The following is a 25,026-nucleotide window of genomic DNA, read 5'->3' as shown; positions in this document are numbered from 1 at the left end:
AATTATTCATTATAAACAAGCGATTCATTAATATTTACATTTCTCGATGTCCATGTAGTCAATCTTGTGTGGAAGAATAAAGAGTCACGTATTAAATCCGAGAAAGTCATTAAGAGGATATGTTGTTGGATTAAAATATGCCTATCAAAGATAAATTTTTCAAATTTAGAAATATAACTATTAAAAGTAGATAGAGGGAGTACGTTCTTTATTGCTTTTAAAAATATCATAATCCCTTATATTATATCGAATAGTGATGAGGTCATCACTCATCTTTAGTGGCTGTATCATAGTAAGGTGGTGTTTAGATCCAGGGACTTAACTTTAGTCCCTGTCTTTAGACACTAATTTAGAGTATTAAATATAGACTACTTACAAAACTAATTACATAAATAAAAAGCTAATTCACGAGACAAATTTTTTAAGCCTAATTAATCTATAATTAGAGAATGTTTACTGTAGCATCACATAGGCTAATCATGGATTAATTAGGCTCATTAGATTCGTCTCGCAAATTAGTCCAAGATTATGGATGGGTTTTATTAATAGTCTACGTTTAATATTTATAATTAATTTTCAAACATCCGATGTGATAGGGACTTAAAAGTTTTAGTCCCATCTAAACAGGGTCTAAGTATGCCAATTTCAGAGAAACTCCGTAAGTTTATTTTAAGGTATGCACAGCATTTTCTTAATTTGTATGTGTACCATGTATACTCAACTTTTTAGTTTATCTGCATATTTTATATATATATATATATATATACATATATACATATATATATACATATATACATATATATATATACATATATACATATATACATATATACATATATATATACATATATACATATATATATATATATATACATATATATACATATATATACATATATATATATATATATATGTATATGTATATATATATACTTACTTAGTAAGCATCAAAATGTTCAACAGCTAAAAAACAATTCTTTTTTATAGTCTGGGACAAAATTAAAAACATTTACTTGTATTCGATGCATGTAGTATATATACTACCCTTTATTCAGATGAGCAAATTCGATCTTCAACTTTAACTTAATTAATTATTCCTTGCCTCCATTTATAAGTATCATCATCGTTGCAAAGTCCACCAGAATCCAACAATTCATGGAGATCTTTTGCCCCATTCGTAAGCAACTCCATTCTTGAAAGAGACATTTGCAACTAAGGTTTGAACGCCAATATAATATATATGTATACGTATCTATAGTTAGCAATTAATAACAAAAACGTACTGATAATTAATTGGGACTTCCCAGAAATACTGGTGATTAAGTAATTACGTTTCCATTTAATCAATTATTAGAATTCTCATTAGAATTTTATAGGTGCTAGATTGGACAGTTGCAGGTACAAATATTTGTCTGTAATGCTTTTAGTGAGCATTTGATCGTGGCGTTGTAACGCGATGTTGATTTGTGTCCCCGTCGAATTGGTCGGATCTCATTTTCTTGATGTAAAGCAAGCAAACCTGAAGATGAAATTGGAACCATAAGATCTGAAAAATCCGGAATTTGTGTTTCTACTTTTTAAATATTTTTTAGTGAAACACGTTCACACTGTGGGGATCTAATTAATTAACCACATAATTGCAGCAAACAATTCTGGAAAAATACTAACTAATGTTTAAAAGCGCGACAAACAAATTAACAAAAGAAATTGGTTGATGGAAAAATAGCCTTACGCTCCACCACTGTATCACAAGCAACTGAGTAATTATCGTCATGCATATGATCAATACTTTATTTAACAAATGCAAATATGGCATTTGGCATTATTATTACTTTTCGGAAGTACTTACTTACTTATTTTTTTTTAACAAAGTGTTAATTTGGATGGGTACTAAAATTTCTTACTAGAATTAGTAAAGATTAATCCCCCTTATAGTCCATACTCCAAACAAACATCATAGCAAAGCGCAACCACAAAATGTATTTCCCTTATATTTGTGGTGAATGGATGAATAACAGAACGATTTGAGATAATTATTCGATGGTATAAGCAGATGAACTGTTGAAACAAATAGAATTAAAACAGTATTTTAAAATTATAAATAGATATCTTTTTTCTCTTTGAGAAAAGGCACGGTTTAGAAGCTCATGAAACGTGCTCTTTCGTCCACCATTCCATTCCTTTCTGAAAAGAACTGAACGGGGCACCACGTCAAGGAATTCGGCGAAAGTTTCCATGAAAGAATCTGCTCTTCCTTCCAAATTTAGTACTCATACTTTCGAGATTTTGTATGCTATCATCCATCCTAAAATAAACTATATACGATAGAATGTTACATTGCATAATACAACTAGTTTTTTTCTTTTCTTTTGACTTATGATTTATTTTATGACATAGTGAGTATATGCCTTATTACAAAATAAGTTTACCTTTTACCTCTCTCGTTTGTCGGATAGTAAATTTATTTTTAAGTAATAAAGAGAAAAATGATTACATTGAGATTTGATAAAGTGAGATCATTTTATTCTGTATTGATATATGTATGAAATGGATAAACGGAGGAAAAACAACATAAATTTCTTACTCATGAAAACACACTCCCCTTCTTTTTTTATCTCTATCTATATTATTATAAAAATTTAAGATGTTTTTGCCGATATTTTGGTACGTCATCCGTTTATGAGTCGGTGTTTAAATTCATTTGTTTTTGGAAATACATATCCGTATTTGAGTCAGATTTTAAATTTGTTCGCTTTTGAAAATATAGGAGGAGTCGTGTAGAAATCTCTTTAAAAACTCGCATGCCAACTTAAGATGATCGGACTCCTAATTACAGCTCATGATTTTCTTAAAAAAATATATATCCAAGTGAATTCCCACAGTGAATTTCACCTGGACTAAACCGTATAACAATAATAAGATTAAAATAGTCTCCACCCGTTACAACGTACGAGCATTTTGTTAGTAAAAGGAAAAAAAAAAAAGGAAAACACACACCCCGTAAGTCCCCATCCGTCGACCAATCCCATCCGTCCGTACCAAGATCCAACGGCCCAGATCTCTCTCTCCTCCCCCCAAAAAAAAGAAAAAAAATACGTGTTGCCTCTGCATAGAGAATCCGGGATCCCGTCTCTCACTCCCTTTTAGCCTCCGATTCGTCTTCTTCGTGGGTCGCACCACCCTCTCCTCTCTCTCCTCCTCTTCTCTCTCTAGCCTAGCTCAGCTCTCTCAACTCTCTCTCTCCAGCTCCACCTTCTCCGAGGCCGCCATTCCCAAGGTTACCACCACCACCACCACCACGCAGCAGCGGCCTAGGAGTACTTGCGGCGGCTGCTTGATCGGTTTTCTTGGTAAGCGTTGCGTTACTCTCCTCGCCGCCGGGAGACCTCGGGATCCGGTGGCTGTGTGCGTCGGGTGGGAGGGGAGGGAGGGATGAGTTCTTGCGGGGTCGGGGGGTGGTTGAGGGGAGAGCGGTGGTGGGTGCCCGCCGGAATGTGGCCTCGCCGGAGGCCGGAGCTCGCCGCCGCGCCGGATCTGGGATGTGGGGGTGGGGTGGGTGGCTACTGCTTCTTCGGTTCTTCTTCCCCGTCTGCGTGTGTGTGTCTCTCCTCGTTTGAACACGAAATCTTCGGTTTTTCTTTTTTCTTTCTTCGTTTGACCTCTCCGTTTTTAGCGGGCGTTTTTTTTTTTTTTTGGAGATTTCGGTGCCGTGTGCGCTTCGCGTTTCGGGGTTCAAAGTTTTTTTTTTTTTGCGGTTTCATCTGCTTCATCATCAAGTAATGGGAGGAGATTTTTGAGTCTTGCAGTTTAATCTGCTTCTTCTTCGAGAAATAATGGGAGGGAAGAAAAATAAATCGTTGCTTCTTGCTGCGAATCTGGGGGCTTTCCTGTTCGTCCGTTCCCTACAGTTTCTTTTGCCCATGTCGAGTTCTTGATTTGAGCTCCTTTAATGTGAATTTGTTTGTATTTTTCTTCTTGGATGCTGCCTTCTCTTTCCAGTTTCTACACGTTTGGTGATGTAGCTAGCTACTGCTGCCCATGTCTCAATCACTGATAAACTCTGGATCTCATCATCTTTGCAGGCTCGTCAGTTGCAGTATTCCCTCCTCAAAATATATAAAAAGGAAGGAGCTCCCTGAGGCTAGTTGGATTGGATGACGTCTCGTGAAAGTTGCAAGTGATGGTGCTCTGACTGGTCTTTTGCCTTTGATGTCTCTGCTGGTGATGGGATAAGTTGGCGCACTATCTATCTTGGCTGTGTGTTCTGTTGAATCTTGTCTAGTTGTGGGTGTGTGTGTGATGGGGTCGTCTGGTTGCAGCTCTGAGATAGTTGAGTTCACCGAAGAATTCGACGATAATGCGCCGGTTAGTTGCCCCAATTTGATGCATATTAGAGTGAAGCCTGAGGAGAAAGATGGGAGGTGTTACCCTGTGGAGGATGACCTTGAACAGCTTCTCAAGGCGATCGACAGCAGGACCTTCCGTCGGACGCTTAGCCCTGGTCAGGCTGGCGCCGACGCTCTGCGGAAGAATGGTCAGAAGAAATCGTCTAGGTCTGGGCCGGCTCAAGCTGCGGGGATCGGGATTTCGTCCAAGCCTGTTAATATGAAGCAGGCGTTGAGGAGGCTGTGCATTTCGCAGGCGTCGGAGATGGCCGCGATGAAGAGGCTGTCGATGTCGCCTGGATCATCGAGTTCGTCGGAAGTGGGGACTATCCACAGGCTTTATGCCTCCTTGATGGTCCAGAGCAACGGTGAGAGCCATCTGCATGATGATGAGAAGATGAACTTGATTGAGATATCGATCACTCCAGAAAAGTTTAGTAAGAACTCGTCCAGAGCAACAAGCGAGTTCAGTGAAGACTGTGATTTCGAGACAGCCGACGGGAGTGCAGTCACCTCCCTGCATTCTGCATCATCTACCTCGGCTGAGATACAGAAGATCAGGATCCAAGATGTCATCAGTGGTGACCCTATAGACAGCGAGAGTTCTATGGTGGAAAATGAGAAATTAAACAAGAAAGTTTCCACAGCTACCGACGGTAGCTCTCCCAGAGCCCCTATCTTGAGCAAACCGATCACTACCTCACGGCTTGTTAAGCCAGTCTTCCGATGCAAGACCATCGGTAAGAAGAAACTGAAAGAAGAACCACCTTCATTGGGTACTTCCTCCAACAGTACAAAATTCTGCTCTTCAAAGGAGTCCATCTCCCTTGCATCAACCAGTTGCTCTTCAACATCCAGCATAACAAATCCCACTAGCTGTGCAGATGATGAGAAAACAAATCTCGGGCCAGAAAAATCTGGTGATAAATCGCCTGAGTGGTTAAGATCAGAGGAAAAGGGGGAGTGCTCCCAGAATTCAAACAGCATTAGTGAGTATGGATGTAGCACGAGCATCAGTGATGAGAGCCAATTTGGATTGTGTAGCTACAACAACAGACCACACATGGCAAAGGATCTGCGTTGGATAACCATCCGTGAGTTGGCATTGCAACAAGGATCCTTAGGTCTTGACAATTTCAAGCTTCTGAAGAGGCTTGGTTGCGGCGATATAGGGACTGTGTACCTAGCTGAGTTGGTTGATTCAGAGTGCTTGTTTGCTTTGAAGGTTATGGACATAGAGTACCTGATCAATAGAAAGAAGATGCTGCGTGCACAGGCTGAGAGGGAGATTCTAGAAATGCTGGATCACCCATTCCTTCCGACTCTTTATGCCCATTTTACCACAGACAATCTTTCGTGCTTGGTCATGGAGTACTGTCCAGGAGGTGATTTGCATGTTCTTCGTCAAAGACAACCTGGGAGAAGCTTTCCGGAACCAGCTGCAAGGTAAATCCTGCTAGTAGTTACTTCTTGTAAGTTAGAACTTAACATATAAACATTTAGTACTCTGGAGTTCTCCATGGTTTGTGCAGTTCTGTGTCTTGATTTTTTTTTATCAATTAACTTGCTAGCGTGATTTTTTAATAGGCATGTGAAAAAACACACAACTCTAGTCCATGTTGATGTCATGTATATGTTTTTTTTCTCTGTTCTCTAGCATTAGCTCTATTGGATTTCAACAACAATTGTCCTTGTACTTCACAAATAGCTATTTGATTTGTTCTCTATTAAGTCAAATGAACACTAGCTACAGATGTGGCATTTTTTTCCTTTCGATTTTGTTATAATAACTGGCGTTGAATTTGTCCAGTGTGTATGGAGTATGGATCATGTCATGTGCTAGGCTCAAGCTATCTAGATCTTTCCTTCTAGGTTTTAGCGAGCCATATTTTAGATACTTTTTTGGTTGTACATTTTTCAACCTTTAATTTTTGTGCATTTGTAAATTTCTCACCTGCTTGTTTTTATTTCACTCTACTGATGTCAATTGTTACTTTGCAGGTTTTATGTTGCAGAGGTTCTCCTTGCACTTGAATATCTTCACATGTTGGGGGTCATATACCGTGATCTTAAGCCTGAGAACATCCTAGTCCGTGAAGATGGTCACATTATGCTATCGGACTTTGACTTGTCCTTAAGGTGCTCAGTGAACCCCGTACTCCTCCGATCATCCTCTGTAGCAGCAAACCATCAACCAAGGAAGCTTGCAGGACCTTGTGCAGAAAGCAGCTGCATCAGTTCATCATGCCAGCCTTCTTGTGCCCAAACATCTTGTTTCATGGCACGTCCTCCATTGCCAAAGCCTCGGAAGCCTAAATCTTCACACAGAAAGCTCCCTCAGCTTGTTGTTGAACCTATAGATGCAAGGTCCAATTCCTTTGTAGGAACACACGAGTACCTCGCACCAGAAATCATCAAAGGGGATGGTCATGGTAGTGCTGTGGACTGGTGGACCTTTGGCGTCTTCCTTTATGAACTGTTGTACGGTAAGACACCTTTCAGAGGTCCTGGGAATGATGAAACATTGGCAAATGTGGTTTCGCAGAATCTCAAGTTCCCAGAAAATCCATCTGTCAGCAGTAATGCCAAAGATCTTATCAAAGGTTTGCTAGTGAAGGAGCCAGAGAACAGACTTGGATCATTGAGAGGAGCAGCTGAAATCAAGCAACACCCTTTCTTTGAAGGCTTAAATTGGGCCTTGATACGATCTGCCGCTCCTCCAGAGACGCGACCCTGTGACGTTGTGACCCTCACGACAGCGAAGAAGAAGAAAGAAGGCAAGTGCCTGGAGTTCAGGAGTAACTCTGAGGACCTGGAATTTGAAGTTTTTTAGCAAGTGTCTTTGGTACAGTTTAGCACTCTTCTGCCAAATAGAGTCTACATTTTTCTTTTGGGTAGCCAAAGGCTGGGGGTGTACATTGTACAAGTAGATGTATTTCTGGTTACTGCTATGTACCTGTTAATAGATCACTAAATTCAAAGGAATGATGGAAGTTGAAGCCATCTGTTGCATAAGGATCACTAGGTTTGATCAAACACTGATGGCTATACTCTTGTTGTGCAGTCTAACACTGATGAGTCATGTAGCTTTGCTGCTGCTGTTCTTGCTAACTTATCATAATTTTCTTGTCGAAGTTACAACTTACAAGCATGATTTGGTTATGTATATATGCAAATGACAATGAAGTTGACCTGAGCAATACCTAAATGGTGAAATTGCTAGGCTGCTAAGTTTGTTTTTGGACAAAAATTTCTCCAACTGCAGTTTCATCAAGGTAATCCAGGAGAGCACCATGGCAAGTGAAGAAAAAAAAGTTTCCCAGATCAACTGGGAGGATATCAAATTAGAATTTGAAGATAAGTACACAAATTCTTTATGCCCAAAAGAAAAATCAACTCCAATTATCATGAAAAATAAAAAAGAACTCAACAAGAATCACCAAAATGATCAAATTATTGGGACTTCTGCAGTGCATCTTTGTCTGCTTCCTCCCTAGGATTCTGCTGCTGTGCATCATTGCCACTTGTCTCCACATGTATCCAATCAGATGCATGTACTCTATCCACATGTTTAGGCACCCAATGCCCCAGCTGCACATGTGCATATGCAGTATCACAACATCAGATCCAGCATTTTTTTTTCTTCAGCTAAGCAATTGTTTTTGTTTCCCTCTTCAGAAAGCCTGCCCAAATCACTTTTGAAGTGTGCATTATTCAGGATACTCACTAGCTGCATTTTCATTTATTTGAAAAGAACAATTTAAGATGCATCACATATTTCACAATTCAAGTAGAACCAGAGAAATCCTATCCAGAACTCAATTGATTTCACATCTTCTCTGGTAGGCCAGCATTTCAACCAACTATCCTGAACTGTCGAAGTAGCCACAGTGGAATGAAAAGGACCCTTGCTTCATTGCTTGTTTATATGAAAACCATCACTCATGTCATGAGCATTGACCGACACTACACAAGTAGGGAGAAAAAAACATAATCACACAGTAACCAGAATGCGAATGACGCGTCGCGATGTTTTCTCCTGAACTTTCTGAAATTTAACATAGTTTTGTAAGTGGTTTATACTGTTTTGATCGAATTAGTGGTTTTCGCCTGATATTTGAATGTGCAGGTGTCCTTTCATTTTACAGGAGTTTAACAAACTCAACTCCAAGTCAGATCTGAAGGCAGAAAAGCCTGCCTTACCTTTGTGCTTTAGGCATGGAAATTGTTTATGAGATAGTGGTGGCCATGAGGGCCTTTAGAAGGTTCATCTATATTCTTATGACAGTGTCCATGCACATCACTTTTGTAGGATCCAATGAGGAAATATCCACCCCACTTTTAAAGGTTAGTTTAAAGAGTGTGGTTAAGTACAACCCTTGTGCAGATCCATCACCCATGTTCCTGTGATGATTTGGCCCTATGAGCCCTACAAAAATATTCTGGTGCTTTACACTTAGTGTGTTAATTATCCAATTAGTACAATTGGGGAGCCTTTTTTTTTATGGATGATGAGGCAAGGGAGAATGGACCGTTGGATATTCATGCAGGGTGATGATATGTGAAGTTCGTCATATTAAAAATTATTGATTAGAGTTGAATTGACCTAAATACCATTTGCTTGTTTATTTAGATCAATTTGCATGAGGTAAATGTAGATTTTCTTTATCCGCTAAAAATTGCATTTCGTGTATGGTATTTCAAATAATTGATATAGTTGTAGATAATTGGTTCTTGATACCAACAATCATGTGAAGTTTTATGCAACCTTTGTAAAAATATATTGCCTGGTATGCTATTCTTTTTTTTTAGAAATCTGATATGTTGTTCTGTAAGTCAATTGAGTATTATTCTCTTTCTAGGTTTTATATCTGAAGAGAAGAAAATCTTCAGAAGAACACCAGTCTTCAGCCACATGTAGCAGCATCAAAGTGTCAAGTTGTACTCTCTGTCTTAATTACTTAGTCTAAAGCAATATCAAGGACCAAAATGCAGGTAGAAGTGAGACAGGTTGGCTGTGATTATGCAAATTCCATTTGGGTATCAAGAAATCCTCCTTATAGGCCTCAAAAGTCAAAAGAACAACCTCTACATTGTTCAACAAACTGATGCTATTGAAGATACAGAGACCCAAGATAAGTTTGAAAAACTGAAAAATCTACGGCCAAAAGTGTGTTTCCAAAAGGAAAAACATAGTTTCACATATCCTGGTACTGCATAGTTAATTCTGTCCTCTGGGTAGAGCATTTCTGTAGATCTCTCTCTATCTGTGAAGAAAAGAAAGATGGCAGCTCAATGAGTCAATGTGTTACCAAATTACTGAATTACACTGATGACTGATGCAGTGGCCCCAAAAGTGCTATTCAGCAACTATCTCAATTCAACTGTTGGATTTGACAAGATGAGTTACTAGTTACTACTGTATGACAGACAGGCTATTACCAGTAAGCACAAGGCTTCCGACAAGATAAAAGGAAGTACCTGCAGTAGCTCTGAAATGGTGCCAGGGTATCTATCTCAAGTCCTATGCTGTCATGATACATTGAGCTTAACTTTGTCAATCTGAATTCTTTTATGTGCATCTGCCAACTGATGATTGGCATTTCCCTCAACCGGCACCGACAACAATTTGCACGACAGTGTTGAGTACCGTCATTCTGCACAATGCTTGTTCAGGTGCAAATCCCAAAATTCAGTTGCTGCAGTTCATCTCAATTTGGAGGAACACAATAGACATTAAATTCAGTTCAATTCTTGAGAAACTTCTAAAGAATTTTCAGATAAACAATTTCTCGAAGAAACTGCAGTATCTGAATTACTAAATTGCTAATCGAACATGACCTCGAGAAGTTCTAACCGTTTGATCTGTAACACAAATTCACCGTCGTTAGGAATATCTTGCGATGAAAATCTTGTTGATTACTGTGGCAACGACAGAATATGCTAAATAACAACGGAATGTAAGGGGCTTAGCATATAGGAGTACATATTTAGTGCATAGCATTAATTGACATATCCAATCTTTCTGAAGAGAAAAACAGGTCACTCTAGTCCCTGAACATCAACCACAAATTCCTGAAGAACTACAGTGGAAGATCGAGTCCTTTCCCCACTTCCAGTCCAATTGTCTGAAGAACACCCTTGCTCAGCACCTGAAATTAATTAGACAGTCAAATCATCCTAACAAGTGCTTTTTAAAAGCAAAGCAAGCCTGATATTAATTACTTAAACAAGGATTACCAACAATTACATATATATACATACCAGCTCCACAATGAAAACCCCAATGAGACCAATCATGCAGGCCCTAGAGTTCCAAACCTCTGCAGTCTTGGTGAACCCTAGGAATGGCTCACTCAGCTTGGGCTGCTCCCTTGGCACCACAACCTTGGCATAAACCAGAGGTTACTACCAGAAATGAATCAGGCATACATACAAATCTGGATGAGAGAAAGAAAGAAAGAAATAGAAGAGGCAATCATGCAACTGCATATGTCTGTCCACTTACTCCTGCTGGGAGCTCTGCTGCCCTAGCTCTGACAGTTCTTGCTCTTGCTGAGATGGCAGGATTATTCCTCTTGAATCTGTTGTTCTGGAGGGGTTGGAATTGGATTGCCAGGAGGGATGGTGGTTGAACTATGGAGATTAATAACGTCATTGCTTGGTTGAATCTGCTGCTAACTGTTTCTTTTTCCTGCTGTTCACTTCAGTTATCCTCTTGCTCAAATGGATGCAGACCAACCACAGGTAGACACTTGCACCGAGCAAAGGTTGCATCTTTGCAATCTGCACCTCCGATTTCTCCCAGAATTGGTGGCCATATTCTACTAGACCACATGGCAAAAGGGCAAAGGATGATTTTGGAGGGCGGACTAGGGATTTCAGTGTTTACGGCCCCATCGTTTCGGTATATTTGCAAACGAAAAATAATTTGTGAATAGAACTTTTATATACGTGTTTTTAACGATCTAAAAGCAAAGGCTGAAAAATAAACTTCGATGAAAAAACTTCAAAATCAACTCTAAATTTAAGGTTAAAAAATTAAATTTTAGCTAATAAGTATAAACATGAGCGAAAAGATGGAGCCGTTAGTGTTTTATACTACTTGCAAGGGATTTATTGGTTTTTTTTTCTAGAAAGTGCTTGTTCTTTGAAAACACACACTTAGCCACAGGTAATATCAAATTTTAACGCAGCCTCAGCAATAGCAAACAACATTATGGCAAGCCAACGAGGTAAATCTGATACAAAAAAACCACCGAGAACACGCAGCACTTGTCTTCAGCATTGCGTACGTGCCTGACATTGACAATACAATACGTCCGACAAATACCACGTGTAACATTTACTGCCACAACTCGAACTCAGAATACAAATTTTCGACACAAGTAGTAACGGTTTCCTACTAAAGCTTGTGTGCTCAAAACCAACTTATCAGTAATCAACCATCCCTGATTTCAAAAAGAAAAATGGTGGAACTAATCTACCACAACGATTGGATCTAAGCCCACACAGACACACGTCTTGTGCTTGAAAATGTACATGCGGTCATGTACTTTACATGAACAACCAGGCCTGACTCTCTTTACATGAACAACCACATAGGTGCAGCTCACGAAAAAGGCATGCATGCTTCCACAGGCTAAAAAAAAAGAAGGCAGAGGAATTACACTACACAGGCTAAGCATATGCTTCCACATGTGAAAAAAAGAATGCTATGGTAGTAACATATATTGACATGTACAAGATCAACAGCACCGGCAGCAGATTATATCGCGGCATGTGTAGGGAGCAGCTCTGGCTTCCAACTCTTCAAGTGGGGGCACCTCTTCTAGATCATATCCCTTCTGTCTAGAGAAGCAGAAGACGTAGATGTTCCTACAGATGCCTTTACTGAATGGATGAACTTTGTCGGGTATACCCCTGCGAATGATACAGCACGAATGTATTATCACCTGATCGCAATAATAAGTTAGCATATCTGAATCCATTCCTAAGTATTCCATACCTCATGTAGAATATCCGCTTCCTTCGGGCAACTTCGTAGGTTGTTTGATTTGTAAGAGCGATGTAACTGAGAGAAGTCAGAAAACATGCATTATTATACACGAAGTGTTGTTGATTTGGGCTTTGCAATAGTCAAAGGATATAAACCAGCTCATAGGAAAGCAAATTAATCTCTGATGATGATTCCGTGAGCAGAATAGAAAATGTTTAGCTCTTTGGTCATCCGCCTATCGCATTCATATTTAGGTAAACAGTAAAGTTTCATCCATGCCAAAGCTAAAAATCACATTTCTCTAAAGGAAAAGATAGGAACTAACCTACAAATTCGATAAAAACTAAGGCAGCGTTCATTTCTCTGTTTTGGCTAAGTAGCTGTTTGGCTTATCAGAGAAGACACTCAACTATGCATGGTTAATTAAGTGATAACTAGTATAAACTTGAAAAATGGATTTGTTTTATTATTTTAAGAAACTTGTGTATAGATTTTTTTTTCAAAAAGTGCACCGTTTATTGCCTTGGGAAGTGTGCCCGTGATAATTTAGTAGCTGAAAAGAACGCTTGTGGAGCTACTGATTTGTCATTTCTTTTCAGCAACTAAACGCTGGTCCTACCAGTTGCATTACAAATGAATAAGACTTACGTATGAAAGATCAACAATAGTAGCAAGAATATGAGAATAAAGATCAACACAGCCAACAGGATTACGCCAATAAAATCCTTCCACCTGCCATGGTAAAAAATAAGGTGCTCAGATGAGGGGAAAAAAAGGAAAAGTGAGGTTCAATAGAAAGGATTAAAGCAATGTCACCAGAGCAGTGATGTTAAAAGGGAATGACATCATACCAGGCCTTGTCAACATCTAAACGTATCGAGTCAATGTAGAGAGCAACTGTCCAGATACTCAGGATTGTTTCTTCAAATATGTACCACCTAAGATTTTTTTTTTAATTGTTAGGTGACAGTAATTACAGGATTTTAATAGTAGCACGGACAAGGTAATACTACAACTTTCACATCACAGCATATCCTGTGTATAGTGTAAGAAAAAAGTAGCCCAGGTACATAAATCAAATATCACCATTTAAAATAGCATCCTGCAAGGTGCATAATTGAACCTTTGAGCAATCATAGAAATTTGAAGTTCAAACACACCGCAAGGGACGGGTGCATCAAATTAGTGTATCCAAGAATTTACAATTTTAATGAAGTGGTGTGTATATTTACAAGGCAGACCTATAACTGTACATTCACCAGAAACTCTTATCATAGTGCAGACTGCAGATATGCAATAGAACTTTCCAAATCCTTAACAAGAATAAAAGAAGATTTTTTTAAAAAAAAAAACACTTTGAGCCACATGGTTGGGAACAAATAGAACTGCTGCGCATAACAGTATTTCTGCAGTGTGCAGTGTGCATAGTAAACAACCGAGGTGTTCTTCCTAATGTATTATCACATAGAGCAGAAAGTGCAACACAAACCCTAATGATACCTCCAGGATGCAGCACAAGTATTATGTAAGCGTGCAAAATACACACGTGCCAAAACTCACCAGAATCTGCAGTGGTTCTTTTTCCCAATGCATGTTCCAAGCCAAACACAGTGATGATCAAACTGAAGGACACATTTGTCACAGTCATGGCAATGCCTAGTACGAGGTGGCTGTAGATTGCAGCAGAAAATGAACGTGGGCAGTTAGCAGCAGCTTTGCATGCAAAAAATGTGAGGGCCTGGGCAACTCAAATCAATATAGCAAAACGGCATTTCAGAAAAGAGAAATACTAAAGTAATGGGGAAGCGTTAGTTCACTTTGTCAAATTCACAGTAGTTTATTCAAGACATTGCTAAGTGCTAATTATTCCAACGAAGCATCAAATTGTAAATGTCCTCATAATGATCTTCAGAAACATAGATGGAACTTTGAATGGGAATAAAATGGAACAGTTTCAACCAATAATAAGAATACAAGACTGTCAGTAGAGTAGAGTAGTAGACTATTTTAATTGTACCATCAAATGCAACCACTTTTCCAACAATTCCATCTGAATCGTCACTGACCAGATTAGCAAATGTTGAATAGGTTCGTAGGTTTCACTGAATTTAGTCAAACATATTTGAGCACTTTGCAACACACTTAATGTGTAGTACGGTAACTACACATTCTAAGTGATAATTATAATAAATCATTCTAAGTACAGGATCTTTAGTGCTTGAAGTTTAGAGGTACAGGAGCTCTAGTGCTTAGAGTTTGAAGGAGAACAACTACCTGAATAACCCTGCAGTAAGTGCAAGTCCAATCCCTACAATACAATAGAATAGTATAGCTTAACAGTTAGGAGACAAACACAAAGAAATCTATTGTTGAAAATATCTTTAAAATAACATCATTCTTTTGTCAAGACTTGGAGCTTTACCTGCTACTTGACCCAGGGGGGTATAATTCTGCAACTCGCTGCAACCATGTTGATGTAGAAGTGGTCGGATTAAGTTTCTGCTGTTGAGGGAGGCTCAAAGGGGAATTTAAGCTACCATTGTTTGGACTTGATTGTCTTTTCTTAATCATCAAAAACAGACACACACGAAAGTATAAATATCAGCTTACAATCAGTTTTGAACACTACAATTTCTGTGGATTAAGACATTACTTCGAAAGAGTGGCAGTATTGATGTAGGTTGCGTGCATCGTCGAACCAGCTTTCATTGCATCGAGAACATACCTGATAACAGATAAGCCCAAAATACAAAATCAAACACTTTCAAACAATCCCTGGTGGATGAGAATAAACTCAGGAAACTCCATACCCAGGAGATGAACCAGCTGTGTAGAAATACTGCACTAAGGCGATCAAAACAAGCGCTCCATATGCCCCTATGTACCTGCAATCAAACAACGCCATTAAAACAGAGATCCTGGCTCTTAAAAACAGACACGGAACTATAAACTTATCACAAGCCAGAGCACAACTTGCAGGTACGAAAAATAAGAATCACAATGTGATCAGATCTCCGACGGAAATCACGAGCTAGAATTCTTCTCAAAAGAGACCATGTTCTCTCCGCGATGTATATTATATAATGAGCTTTTTGCTGGAGTATCATTGATCCGATGCAGAATCACTCGCGAGGTTGGGCACCACGAAAGCTACTTTCGACTAAAACTAGATCAGAGCATAAGCTGAAAAGGGGAAATCAAATGTACTGCCACCTAGCGCTAGAAGAAGAGGAAAAAAAAACAGCTAAATCCACAAATCTACCCAAAATCTAGAGAGAGCCGCGGCACCCTAAAACTGAGCTTAAATTCGAGCGGAAATGGAGCCTTTGTCAGAGGGAATCGGGCGAGGATAGTTTCGTACCAGGGCTCCTCGCGGATTCGCCTGTCGAGGGTCGGATCGAGCAGGAAGACGGCGCCGACGAAGACCACGTGCATCAGGAGCACCATCGACCTCAGGCCCAGCGACGACCTCCTCGCCGCTGCCGCGCAGACAAAAACCCCCCGAGATCAAATCAGAGCTTAGCTATAGGGCGAGAGAAAATCGGGTGAGGGAGGGCGTGTACCTCGGTCGGAGAACCGGACGCCAGGCTCCGCGGCGGATGTGGACGCCATTCTAGGCCTCCGGCGGCGGCGAAGGCGGCGGCGATTAGTCGGAGAGGTGGAGTGAGGAAGGGTAGGCGGCGGCGGCAACCGGCCGGCGTCGCTGCCTCCAGAGGCGGAGACGACGACGCTTCTGGTGGGAGGAGCGGTCCGGTTTGGTGGGGACGGGGAGTGGGGCCCACTTGTCAGAGGGACATTATTGCTGTGCTAGGGTGTGGGGCCCATCTGGGAGTGGAGAATGGGAGGGACGACACGCTATACAAGAGTTGGATGGGAGAAATATCCGGTGGGAGGTAAAAAAACTATGGGGGATCGGAGAACATTTAATTATAAGCATATAAACGAGAATTTAAAGGTTACAATGTAATTTTAAGTTGATTTTAGGGTTTTCTTTTATCGTAGTGTATTTTTTATGTGCTTTTAAATCACTCAACACACGTATATAAAATTTTACCCATAATTACTTTTTTTATATAATAAGCATAAACGAAACGGAGGTTATTGGTTTTGACATGATATTCCCTCAATTATATTTGACTACTAATCCTAAACCATTGCAGCTTCCCTGCTACAGAATGATGTTCATGCCAACTGTTACATCAATATGTTTCTGTAGTTTGCAAAAGAATTTCAGAAATTACTATGCGTACGATAGAATTGGTATTATTTTATTACGATCCTGTCTTGCATGCGTATGATTGGACCGTGGAAACATGTTGGGGTCCATGTTTGCCGCTTACACAAGAGGATGAACAGCATCCTAACTATCTTTGTTTCAAAATACAAGGACCTATTGGATGGAGTATTTACTAATACAATGTATTTGAAGTCCTATCCAATCCTAGCTTTTTATATTTTGGAACAGAGAAAGTAAAAAATTTCTTCGTATGTATAGCAGTGCTCCAGAATTTCAGCTCTTGGCGGTAAATCTAATAGAACAGCATTCATGGCGTTCCTATGGACGATAGATTCAGGTCATCTTAACAATCATTTGTAAAGGAAGCAAGCAACAGTGGACTCGTAAACCTGCCAGTAAAAAGAACCAAGGCAGGTATGAGGGTTTTTGTACAGTTGTTTTTATTACACGTGTTATGTACAAATCACCCGTACCCATTTTAAACTGAAGCATAACATAGTTACACATTAAAACTCGCCGAAAATAAAAGGAAGCCTAACTATAGTGCAGAGCACGTATGGCACATTTGCCAACAAAACATGAAGGACTGTTTTCAGGATGAACAAGTCCGTCATGGCAGCGTAATTTACAGAAAGATGAGGAGTGCATTCCAGTCCAGCTGTCCATCGTGAAACTTAAGAAGCAGTTGGGCTCTGTTGCGCTCGCATCACCAATTCTTCAGTAGTGTTGCCTAATATCTCATTTGCACGCTTCAATGAGACACAGACAATCCTTCCAATCGAGTCCTGAGCAGCAAAACTGTACTTATAAGCACACAAGAAGATACCTTGGAATTGATCGTGTTGGTATTCATTCAGATATATCAGATAATCCAGGAGCCAACAACTTGGCAGCAAAAACAAGCAAAGCCAACAATTTGACATGCCCTCAGAATAAAAGTAGTCCCAAAAGGAATTAGGTTAACTGAAGGACTCCATAGTCCAAATAAAGCTTACGGAAATTCAGTGTGAAGACACTTTCACAATCAGCATAAAGCTAATGTTATTAAGATTGCCCAAAAGGTTCACATCTTCCATCCATTACATGATTGGCACCATTCTGATGGACAATTACTTTGTATTTGATTATTAAAAAAATTTTGCATGCTGCTCAGAAACTTGCAAAAAAGATTAACAACATATCTCTCTTGTATCGCTATATCATTTTCTTAATATTCTGCAATAGAAACTAGTTTCTAAGTTTAAACTAGAATTTCACATATTTTCAATTCAAAATCAAGGGAATTAGGGCACTGCTGCCAACTGATAATGACCCCAGTGGCATTATTTCCTGGATCTGTCCCTAGTTCCCAGCTCCAGTTCACCAGCTGGAACTGATAAGTTCTCAAAAACTGACTGCTTCGAGATTTTTTTTTATTATTTAACCCTTTTTATTAAATAATTTTAAACACATACGGTGCATTTGGTTGTACGGTGCACACGTTAACACTATGTATGGCATTTAAATTAATGGAATATATAATACAAGTTTGTTTAAATATAATCAAATATCAACTGATATCTAAATATAATCAATATTAGACTCGTTCTGTTGTATATATTTCAAATGAAAAATAATGGTTCAAACGGATTTCTAATATGATGCACCATTGAAGAGATATGAGATAGCAAAGAAGGAAAATCGACTCATACTAGCAGCACGTTCTTTGTTGGTTTGCTGTGATTAACAACATGGTCATTATCTCTAATAAAGTGAGAATCCACAGCAAACACTTATGTGTGGTCCACGTATGTATTGCAGCAAGCTAGCCACGCCATCAAGAATGGCGTTGCAGCACTTGCTTGCAACGCCAAGCACAGTGGCGTGACAACACTTTGACGTGGCAGACCAGTCCGCGTGGTTTCTTTTGTCACGCCAGTGCATGTGGCGTGGCTGTGTACTTTGGTCACGCTATTCAGACTGGCGTGGCCAAAAGGTTCATTTTTGAAAATAAATTTTCAGAGGATTTGTTTTTAAAATTATTTAATAAAAAGGGTTAAATAATAAAAAATTTCCTACTTCGATATATAGAGACCCTCAGTAAGTTTAATATTTTAGACTATAGTTGGTTGATTAAGAGATTTACCCGATGAACGATACCAAGCCTCTCCAATTTCTTTACAGCATCACGAACATCAAAATTGCACTCTGCACCAAACTCTTCCTTAATTAGCTCTTCACAGCGCAAATCCAGATCCTGCAAGGCATGAATAGAACACTGTTAGGATTCTAGGTTTCATATTAACGGTCCTCGCAAGAGATAAAACAGTATATGTTTGTACTTAGGTGTGATAACCCAAATTTTGTTCCTCACAACAATCCAGAAATTTATATCTTGTTAATTCCCAGTCATAAATCAATGCTAAATGTACTGTGCTCATAACAACTCATTACAGAGAATACACAGGAAACTTTTGCTCCTGACCAGTGTCAAGGGCCAAAGGTGCCAATATATTAAAGAAATCACTTTGTCAGCTGCAATACAGGATAATGTGCTAGTAAACCGATAGGAATAAGGAAAACAAAGAAAAATAATGAATCAGGGAACTGATGAGACAGGAGTTCTAGAAAACAGACAGAATGGTCTTAAGGCATAAATGTCTCAGTCTGTACAAAGAGATACAGCCAGGGGAAAACAAGATATATTGCATAATACTCCCTCCGTCCCAAAATATAAGGGATTTTGGGTGGATGTGACACATCCTAGTACAATGAATCTAGACATACTAGGATATGTCACATCCACCCAAAATCTCTTATATTTTGGGACGGAGGGAGTACTGGTTAGCATGCTTACTTGTTCAGTTGCCTTCCCCTGTTCCATTAAGATATAGTAAGAAATTATGACTTCTTTAACCTTCATGAAAGAAGATAAGAGTATCAGTTCTCAGGATAACAAAGATATATATTCAACTTATGGTGCAAAAGAGGTTTCATTTGTTTCGTACTTCTTGCTGTATCACATCATCACACAGGTGAAGCAGTGTTCCTTTCCCACTATCAAGCTGTTTGTCATACATTGATTTTGTGATCAAATTTTGATATATTGTCATATTTTGCTGAAACCTGTATCACAAAAGATAAATCTATCACATTGCACTACATTTGCCCTAGGAAATCTTCCTTCACCATGTAGAACGACATTGATCAAATGGATAATAATATACAAAACCTAAGCACTTACGTGAAGTAGATCTTAGCACAATATCCAATCACACCCGACAAGATTGCTATGACAACCCATATATCAGCCTTTGGCATTTCAAGGGAACCAAATAAAGTGACCTGCAAGGGACCAAGGGTAAGGGATCGATATAGTAAAATATTGCTAGAGTTGCATGCAGGGATAGCCAAAAGATCAGAAACATACCAGACCAATAACAGCAGAAATAAGAAACTTGACCCAATCCATTGGTGTTAAAGTAGGGTTCTTCTTCTCTGGCTGCAAAAGTAAGTTTCAATTTCAGGTCCTTGCTAACAGCCACAGATATAGCTAAAAGATGCTAAAAATGCTACACATTTATCTCAACTCTAGTGATTCATCTTACAAGAACAATTTCCATGTCAGCCATTGGGATATTCTTGAAATGCTTTACAAATATTCCTCGATCAGGCTTAGTCTTAGTACCTGCCCTCCTGCACATATACAATCATCGGAAGGAACCAATTGTACTACATCAGCACTTCTAAAATTAGGATCCTTCATGAATGTGGAGATTGGCTAAACAAAATATCAAAGGGTCAAAGTTACCTGTACACCACAATCATCCTATCAAATGTGGGTTCTTGAATTGTCATCTTGCTCATCAGATTTCTCACGCTGTCTCACCAGAAAAGATAATGCATCTTAAAGTAGGCCCAATTATAGTTCAGAATCTCCTTTCAAAAATTATAGTTCAGAATCAATTTGAGAAAACCAATTACCAACCTTAGCTCGATTTTTTCTAGCCTAATACGCTCGACAAATAGTTCTGGTTCTTCTAAGTCTTCATTAATTTCATCGGTCTTCTTTGTGTCTTTCTTGGACTTCACCTGTGGTTTTTTTGAGAACAATCTATCAATCCTGCAAGAAAGTAGGATTCTCAGTACTGTGCACCACAATAATTTTGTTTTCTGGATTGATTTTCCAAGACCTAAAAGTTTCTATTCAAAATGACAGATACCTTGTAACTCTGAGCAATGAGCTCCAAGCTCGGGATATGATCACATCCAGTTTCTCCATGATAAAGTAATCGGTTGTACGGTCAATTCCAATGCCCCGACGAAAGATAATATACTGCAAAAATGTGGCCAGTGTAAAATAAAATAAGAATATTCTCCAGCATTAGCAGAAAAAAATGACTTACTGTCCTTGTGGGACAGGCAAGTGTAATAAAGGATATAAAATCATGAGAACCACCAAACAATTGGAGTGCTTCTATGTAGAACCAATCATAATTTCCTCAGATTGGAAATATAAAACATGATATTAAGGGAAAGGATGACAAGAAAAAGAAACCACCTTACTGAAATGAAGATTACCTTATTAGCAAATGAAGGCAGATTATCATGTGGATGCTCTTTAAAGTATGTTGACAACAGCTTACTGTCTAGCTACAATTCAACGAAATCAATTCAGTCATCCGAACATGAAACGTTACAGTACATGCTTGAAAAGGCCATAGTTCCAGACCTTAGGCTCATCAACTTTTATGGGAAGGTTTAGAAGATATTTTCCAGATTGTGCAACATCATACTCTTCATCAGATAACAACTTGAAGTTGCTCTTTTCCATAACCTGATTAAAACAGAGACCAAACAGTTACAACTCACACAGGATAAAATAACTCTATGCAAGAGCTTTGTTACAACGATGTCGATTGGGTGTCTTGCATCATCAAATAAGCATAACGATCTTTCCTATGTTCAGATTGTGGAATGTAATTTTTCTCAGTACAACAGCACCTCTTCTGATGAAATGCATAAAGTCGATCTGTTTCAACTAACCCAATTCGCCCCTAACTGATGTACTGAACACGGGAAGGATAACAAATCAATCTTGTCCAATTCAATAGTGAAAGGCCATTTGGGTACAAATTCAAATCTTCCAAAGTTCCCATGCCGAGAGAGAGAGAGAGAGAGAGAGAGCCGATTCAATAAAAAAGAAAAAAGAAGCATGGTCATAAGCTTCATGCCAGAAGCAATGTTTGCAAGCACCATTTGGAATATCACACATTTGACTTCGACTATCCTTCCAAGGGGTTCTTTGACATGTTCACCATGAGAAATCAGTGATTGCATATGCATCAAACAGGAGCAGCCTATATATGATTTCCATAGTATATATGCATATTTAGTGGATCAACCTGGAAAAGATATGTCATGAAATTGAACTCCAGAGTTTCAATCTCTTCAGGTGTCAGGTTCTGCTGCTCCAGCCTCTTCTCGCCAGAAACAGGATCAAACAGAGAATACAATTGCTGCATGAAAGAAACAGGATCAAACATAGCATACAATTGCTGGACCCAATAGAAACATGATCAAACAGGAAGTAAAAATTGCTGCATAATAGAGTTGATAGTCAGGCTAGAATTAGTTTGTACTATAAAAATGATCCTAAAGAACAGAACAAAATTGGGGGGAGAGGGGGGAATGAACACAAGAGGCCTACCATTAAATCCTCGAATTGGAGAAGATACCAAGCTCGGATGGTGTACTCGATCTTCTTACATAGCTTCAAGAACTCAGAACGGTCCAAATCATGCTCTGACCATGAATTGCACAAAATTTAATGAATATGGAAAGAATTTCTAAGATTACAGTTCTTTTCCATACATTCCATTAGCATAAACCAAAAGTTGAAAAAAAAAATGGTCGCATCATTATCAATTCAACAAGATCTTCACGCCTATAGACTCTGCGTCATCATCCAAATCGCATTCCATTATTCCTATGATATTGACACATGCCCCCAATTTCAACCAAACATATCATATGCCAGCGTCGTGCAGACTGTAACACGATTGCAGCGGCAGGCACTCTAACCGCAGAGGCGCTACTCGCCAAAAAAAAAAAGTTTAGCCTCGCTGGGAATTCGAGTTCATACGCCCGCAGAAAACATCTAGTAGTAGGAAACAAAAAAATCACACCACGGAGCACTGAACTGAACTCGACTCAACGAATGCTTGATCAGTGAGAGGGCGGCCGGGCGATGGGTTCTACTACTCACCGATGAGGTAGGCGAGCTTCATGACGAGCTTGGGCTTGAGCACGGGGATGACCGCCTCCCTCTCCATCCGTATCACCTCCCTCACCACCCCGTCCTTCCTCGCGTCCCTCATCACCCCACCCCCCTCCCCCTCCCCCAACCTCCTCTTCTCCTCCTCCTCCTCCGCCATCCTCACCGCGCGGATACTAACTACGGCGAGCGGCAGCGGCGGCGGCGACGACGACGAGGAGGAGCGAAGCGAATGGGGTTTTGGAGGAAGGCGAATGGGGAAGAGAGAAAAAGAAAAGAAAAAAAAAGGAAAAAACAATAATGCTAGGCGCACACGGTGGTGGGGTGGTGGATGGGCGGTCGACGTCGTGGGGATAGCTGGCAGGGTGGGGTTAGCGAAGGGGGAGCACGTGGCTGTCGGGTACGGTGGCTGACGGGTGGGGTCGGTGTCTCGATGGGGGCCGACGTGTCAGTGGGGGGAAGGATGGTTGTGGTGGTGGGGAGCGGAGGAAAATCCGGCGGGTAGAAGAGTTTTTTTTTATATTTGAGTTGAGTTAATCGAGGTGGCCGCGCCGAGAAGAGGAAACGGTTTCTGGAATTTGGGAGTGCTTCTGACGTGTGCCTCGTTCCAGTGACAGATATGCAGCACCGTTGTCACCGTTGAGATTTTACTCCGTTACAATAATACACGATACCACTAAGCGCCTGTTTAGTTTCCGAAAAGAAAATTTTTAAACGTCACATCGGATGTTTAACCGATGTCGCAAGGTGTTTTTGACACAAATAGAAAAACTAATTTTATAATTCGCCTAGAAACCGCGAGACGAATCTTTTAAGCCGTCATTAGCACATGTGGGTTACTGTAATACTTATGGCTAATTATAGACTAATTAGGCTTAAAAGATTCGTCTCACGATTTTCGATGCAAACTGTGTAATTATTTTTTATTTTTATCTATATTTAATGCTCCATGCATATGTCTAAAGATTCGATGTGACGTTTTTGGGAAAAAAATTTAGGGACTAAACCAGGCCTAAAATTTAGTCCATGTGACATCGAATGTTTGGACACTAATTAGAAGTATTAAACATAGACTAAAGACAAAACCCATTCCATAACTCTAGGCTAATTCGCGAGACGAATCTATGGAGCCTAATTAATCCATGATTAACCTATGTAATGCTACAGTAAACATGTGCTAATTATAGATTAATTAGGCTTAAAAAATTTGTCTCGCAAATTAGCTCTTATTTATGCAATTAGTTTTGTAATTAGTCTATGTTTAATACTCCAAATTAGCGTCCAAACATCCGATGTCACAGGGACTAAAGTTTAGTCCCTGAATCCAAACGCCACCTAAGTCCACGTAGGTAGATTGCAATACTAATAAGAAGGAAAGAGCTTAAGAGAGAATGTGAGCGGGTGATAATTTTATCGCCAGACTGTAGCACGCGTCTCTAGACAAAAGCGTTGGGTGTGAGAGAGATGTTGCTCTGCCGCTGTTGCAGCATGGATCAATGCTGCAATATTTTAATAATGATGTGAAGTGTGTAGAGCCCAACAATATAACTAGTTGTTGAATATACAGGCTACAAAGTGAGTTATAGATGAGTTGGGTATAATTGGAGTCAACTAACTACTTTACTATTTACCCTACTCCAAGGAAGACTACTGCCTCAAAATTTATATATAAAGAAATTGGGAGTATAACTAGTTTTACGTAAAAGCCTTTCAAAGATGGAAAAGTTACATATAGACTCGGGATTATGTAAAGCATGACCTAACAAGAAATAGAAAAGCAATCGAGTCCTTTGCTATGCTCAGTCCACAATGATGATAGCCTAATCGATGCACACAACGACGTGAAAGCAAGGATATCACTGTGAGCTGCAGAAAATCATGCCTCAGTATGAACCCAAATGGGGCCTCTCTAGGGAGGTTGAGGTGTCCGCAAGAAGAAAAAAAGAACAGCCACACATGGTATGTCCACCATCGGAGCCAATGAGGAAGACCGAAGCTGAAGCAAATCCATAGCCAGAGAAGAAACGAACGGTCAGCACAACCTTTTCTTAGGGATATTTGGCACACTCCCATAAGATGGCTTTGGAGTAGTACCGATAGGTTTCGAGCATGAAGAAAACTTTGGAGCAAAAAACCAATGATTTCATCC

General features: G+C 39.6%; 4 protein-coding genes across 5 annotated transcripts; 1 reads left to right on the top strand and 3 right to left on the bottom strand.

Annotated features, from left to right (window-relative positions):
* Positions 1 to 3,141: 3,141 nt before the first annotated feature.
* On the top strand, positions 3,142 to 7,388 carry LOC4352216 (serine/threonine-protein kinase D6PKL1). 2 transcript variants are annotated; one of them, XM_015764650.2, is made up of 3 exons: positions 3,142 to 3,350; positions 4,083 to 5,831; positions 6,387 to 7,388. In XM_015764650.2, the coding sequence occupies exons 2-3, from the start codon at positions 4,300 to 4,302 to the stop codon at positions 7,216 to 7,218; spliced, it is 2,364 nt and encodes a 787-aa protein (XP_015620136.1). In that variant the 5' UTR covers positions 3,142 to 3,350; positions 4,083 to 4,299; the 3' UTR covers positions 7,219 to 7,388. The 2 variants fall into 2 exon arrangements, with proteins under 2 accessions (XP_015620136.1, XP_066162459.1); XM_066306362.1 differs by having other exon boundaries at positions 3,191 to 3,552.
* Positions 7,389 to 10,272: 2,884 nt separating this feature from the next.
* Positions 10,273 to 11,227, bottom strand: LOC4352215 (light-harvesting complex-like protein OHP1, chloroplastic). Its single transcript, XM_015764656.3, has 3 exons — positions 10,894 to 11,227; positions 10,650 to 10,772; positions 10,273 to 10,537 (listed from the first exon to the last, which is right to left on the bottom strand). Exons 1-3 carry the CDS (start codon positions 11,041 to 11,043, stop codon positions 10,469 to 10,471), a joined length of 342 nt encoding a protein of 113 aa, XP_015620142.1. The 5' UTR covers positions 11,044 to 11,227; the 3' UTR covers positions 10,273 to 10,468.
* Positions 11,228 to 11,706: 479 nt separating this feature from the next.
* Positions 11,707 to 16,150, bottom strand: LOC4352214 (protein S-acyltransferase 10). The gene is made up of 11 exons (XM_015764655.3): positions 15,948 to 16,150; positions 15,746 to 15,863; positions 15,195 to 15,269; positions 15,038 to 15,109; positions 14,807 to 14,941; positions 14,659 to 14,692; positions 13,945 to 14,054; positions 13,236 to 13,322; positions 13,033 to 13,116; positions 12,394 to 12,459; positions 11,707 to 12,308 (listed from the first exon to the last, which is right to left on the bottom strand). The coding sequence occupies exons 1-11, from the start codon at positions 15,994 to 15,996 to the stop codon at positions 12,134 to 12,136; spliced, it is 1,005 nt and encodes a 334-aa protein (XP_015620141.1). The 5' UTR covers positions 15,997 to 16,150; the 3' UTR covers positions 11,707 to 12,133.
* An 824-nt stretch (positions 16,151 to 16,974) lies between these two features.
* Positions 16,975 to 23,133, bottom strand: LOC4352213 (uncharacterized). Its single transcript, XM_015762669.3, has 15 exons — positions 22,869 to 23,133; positions 22,311 to 22,405; positions 22,006 to 22,119; positions 21,333 to 21,437; positions 21,182 to 21,253; positions 20,824 to 20,936; positions 20,589 to 20,723; positions 20,412 to 20,480; positions 20,209 to 20,296; positions 20,031 to 20,102; positions 19,845 to 19,945; positions 19,609 to 19,726; positions 19,458 to 19,517; positions 18,747 to 18,857; positions 16,975 to 17,406 (listed from the first exon to the last, which is right to left on the bottom strand). Exons 1-15 carry the CDS (start codon positions 23,035 to 23,037, stop codon positions 17,296 to 17,298), a joined length of 1,533 nt encoding a protein of 510 aa, XP_015618155.1. The 5' UTR covers positions 23,038 to 23,133; the 3' UTR covers positions 16,975 to 17,295.
* Between the last annotated feature and the right edge of the window lie 1,893 nt (positions 23,134 to 25,026).

This window comes from Oryza sativa, chromosome 12, assembly GCF_034140825.1.
Source record: "Oryza sativa Japonica Group chromosome 12, ASM3414082v1".
Classification (NCBI taxonomy): Eukaryota; Viridiplantae; Streptophyta; class Magnoliopsida; order Poales; family Poaceae; genus Oryza; species Oryza sativa.
This window is presented reverse-complemented; position numbering and strand designations above follow the sequence as displayed.

Coding starts and splice junctions, on each gene's coding strand:
- LOC4352216 (XM_015764650.2), top strand. CDS start 4,300: ATGGGGTCGTCTGGTTGCAGCTCTGAGATAGTTGAGTTCACCGAAGAA. Junction 5,832..6,386: donor TTTCCGGAACCAGCTGCAAG/GTAAATCCTGCT, acceptor GTTACTTTGCAG/GTTTTATGTTGCAGAGGTTC.
- LOC4352215 (XM_015764656.3), bottom strand. CDS start 11,043: ATGACGTTATTAATCTCCATAGTTCAACCACCATCCCTCCTGGCAATC. Junction 10,773..10,893: donor CAGCAGAGCTCCCAGCAGGA/GTAAGTGGACAG, acceptor GTTTATGCCAAG/GTTGTGGTGCCAAGGGAGCA. Junction 10,538..10,649: donor GGGTTTTCATTGTGGAGCTG/GTATGTATATAT, acceptor AATTAATTTCAG/GTGCTGAGCAAGGGTGTTCT.
- LOC4352214 (XM_015764655.3), bottom strand. CDS start 15,996: ATGGCGTCCACATCCGCCGCGGAGCCTGGCGTCCGGTTCTCCGACCGA. Junction 15,864..15,947: donor CGTCCGGTTCTCCGACCGAG/GTACACGCCCTC, acceptor TCTGCGCGGCAG/CGGCGAGGAGGTCGTCGCTG. Junction 15,110..15,194: donor ACAGCTGGTTCATCTCCTGG/GTATGGAGTTTC, acceptor ATCTGTTATCAG/GTATGTTCTCGATGCAATGA.
- LOC4352213 (XM_015762669.3), bottom strand. CDS start 23,037: ATGGCGGAGGAGGAGGAGGAGAAGAGGAGGTTGGGGGAGGGGGAGGGG. Junction 20,481..20,588: donor CTAGAAAAAATCGAGCTAAG/GTTGGTAATTGG, acceptor CTGGTGAGACAG/CGTGAGAAATCTGATGAGCA. Junction 20,103..20,208: donor CTGACATGGAAATTGTTCTT/GTAAGATGAATC, acceptor TTACTTTTGCAG/CCAGAGAAGAAGAACCCTAC.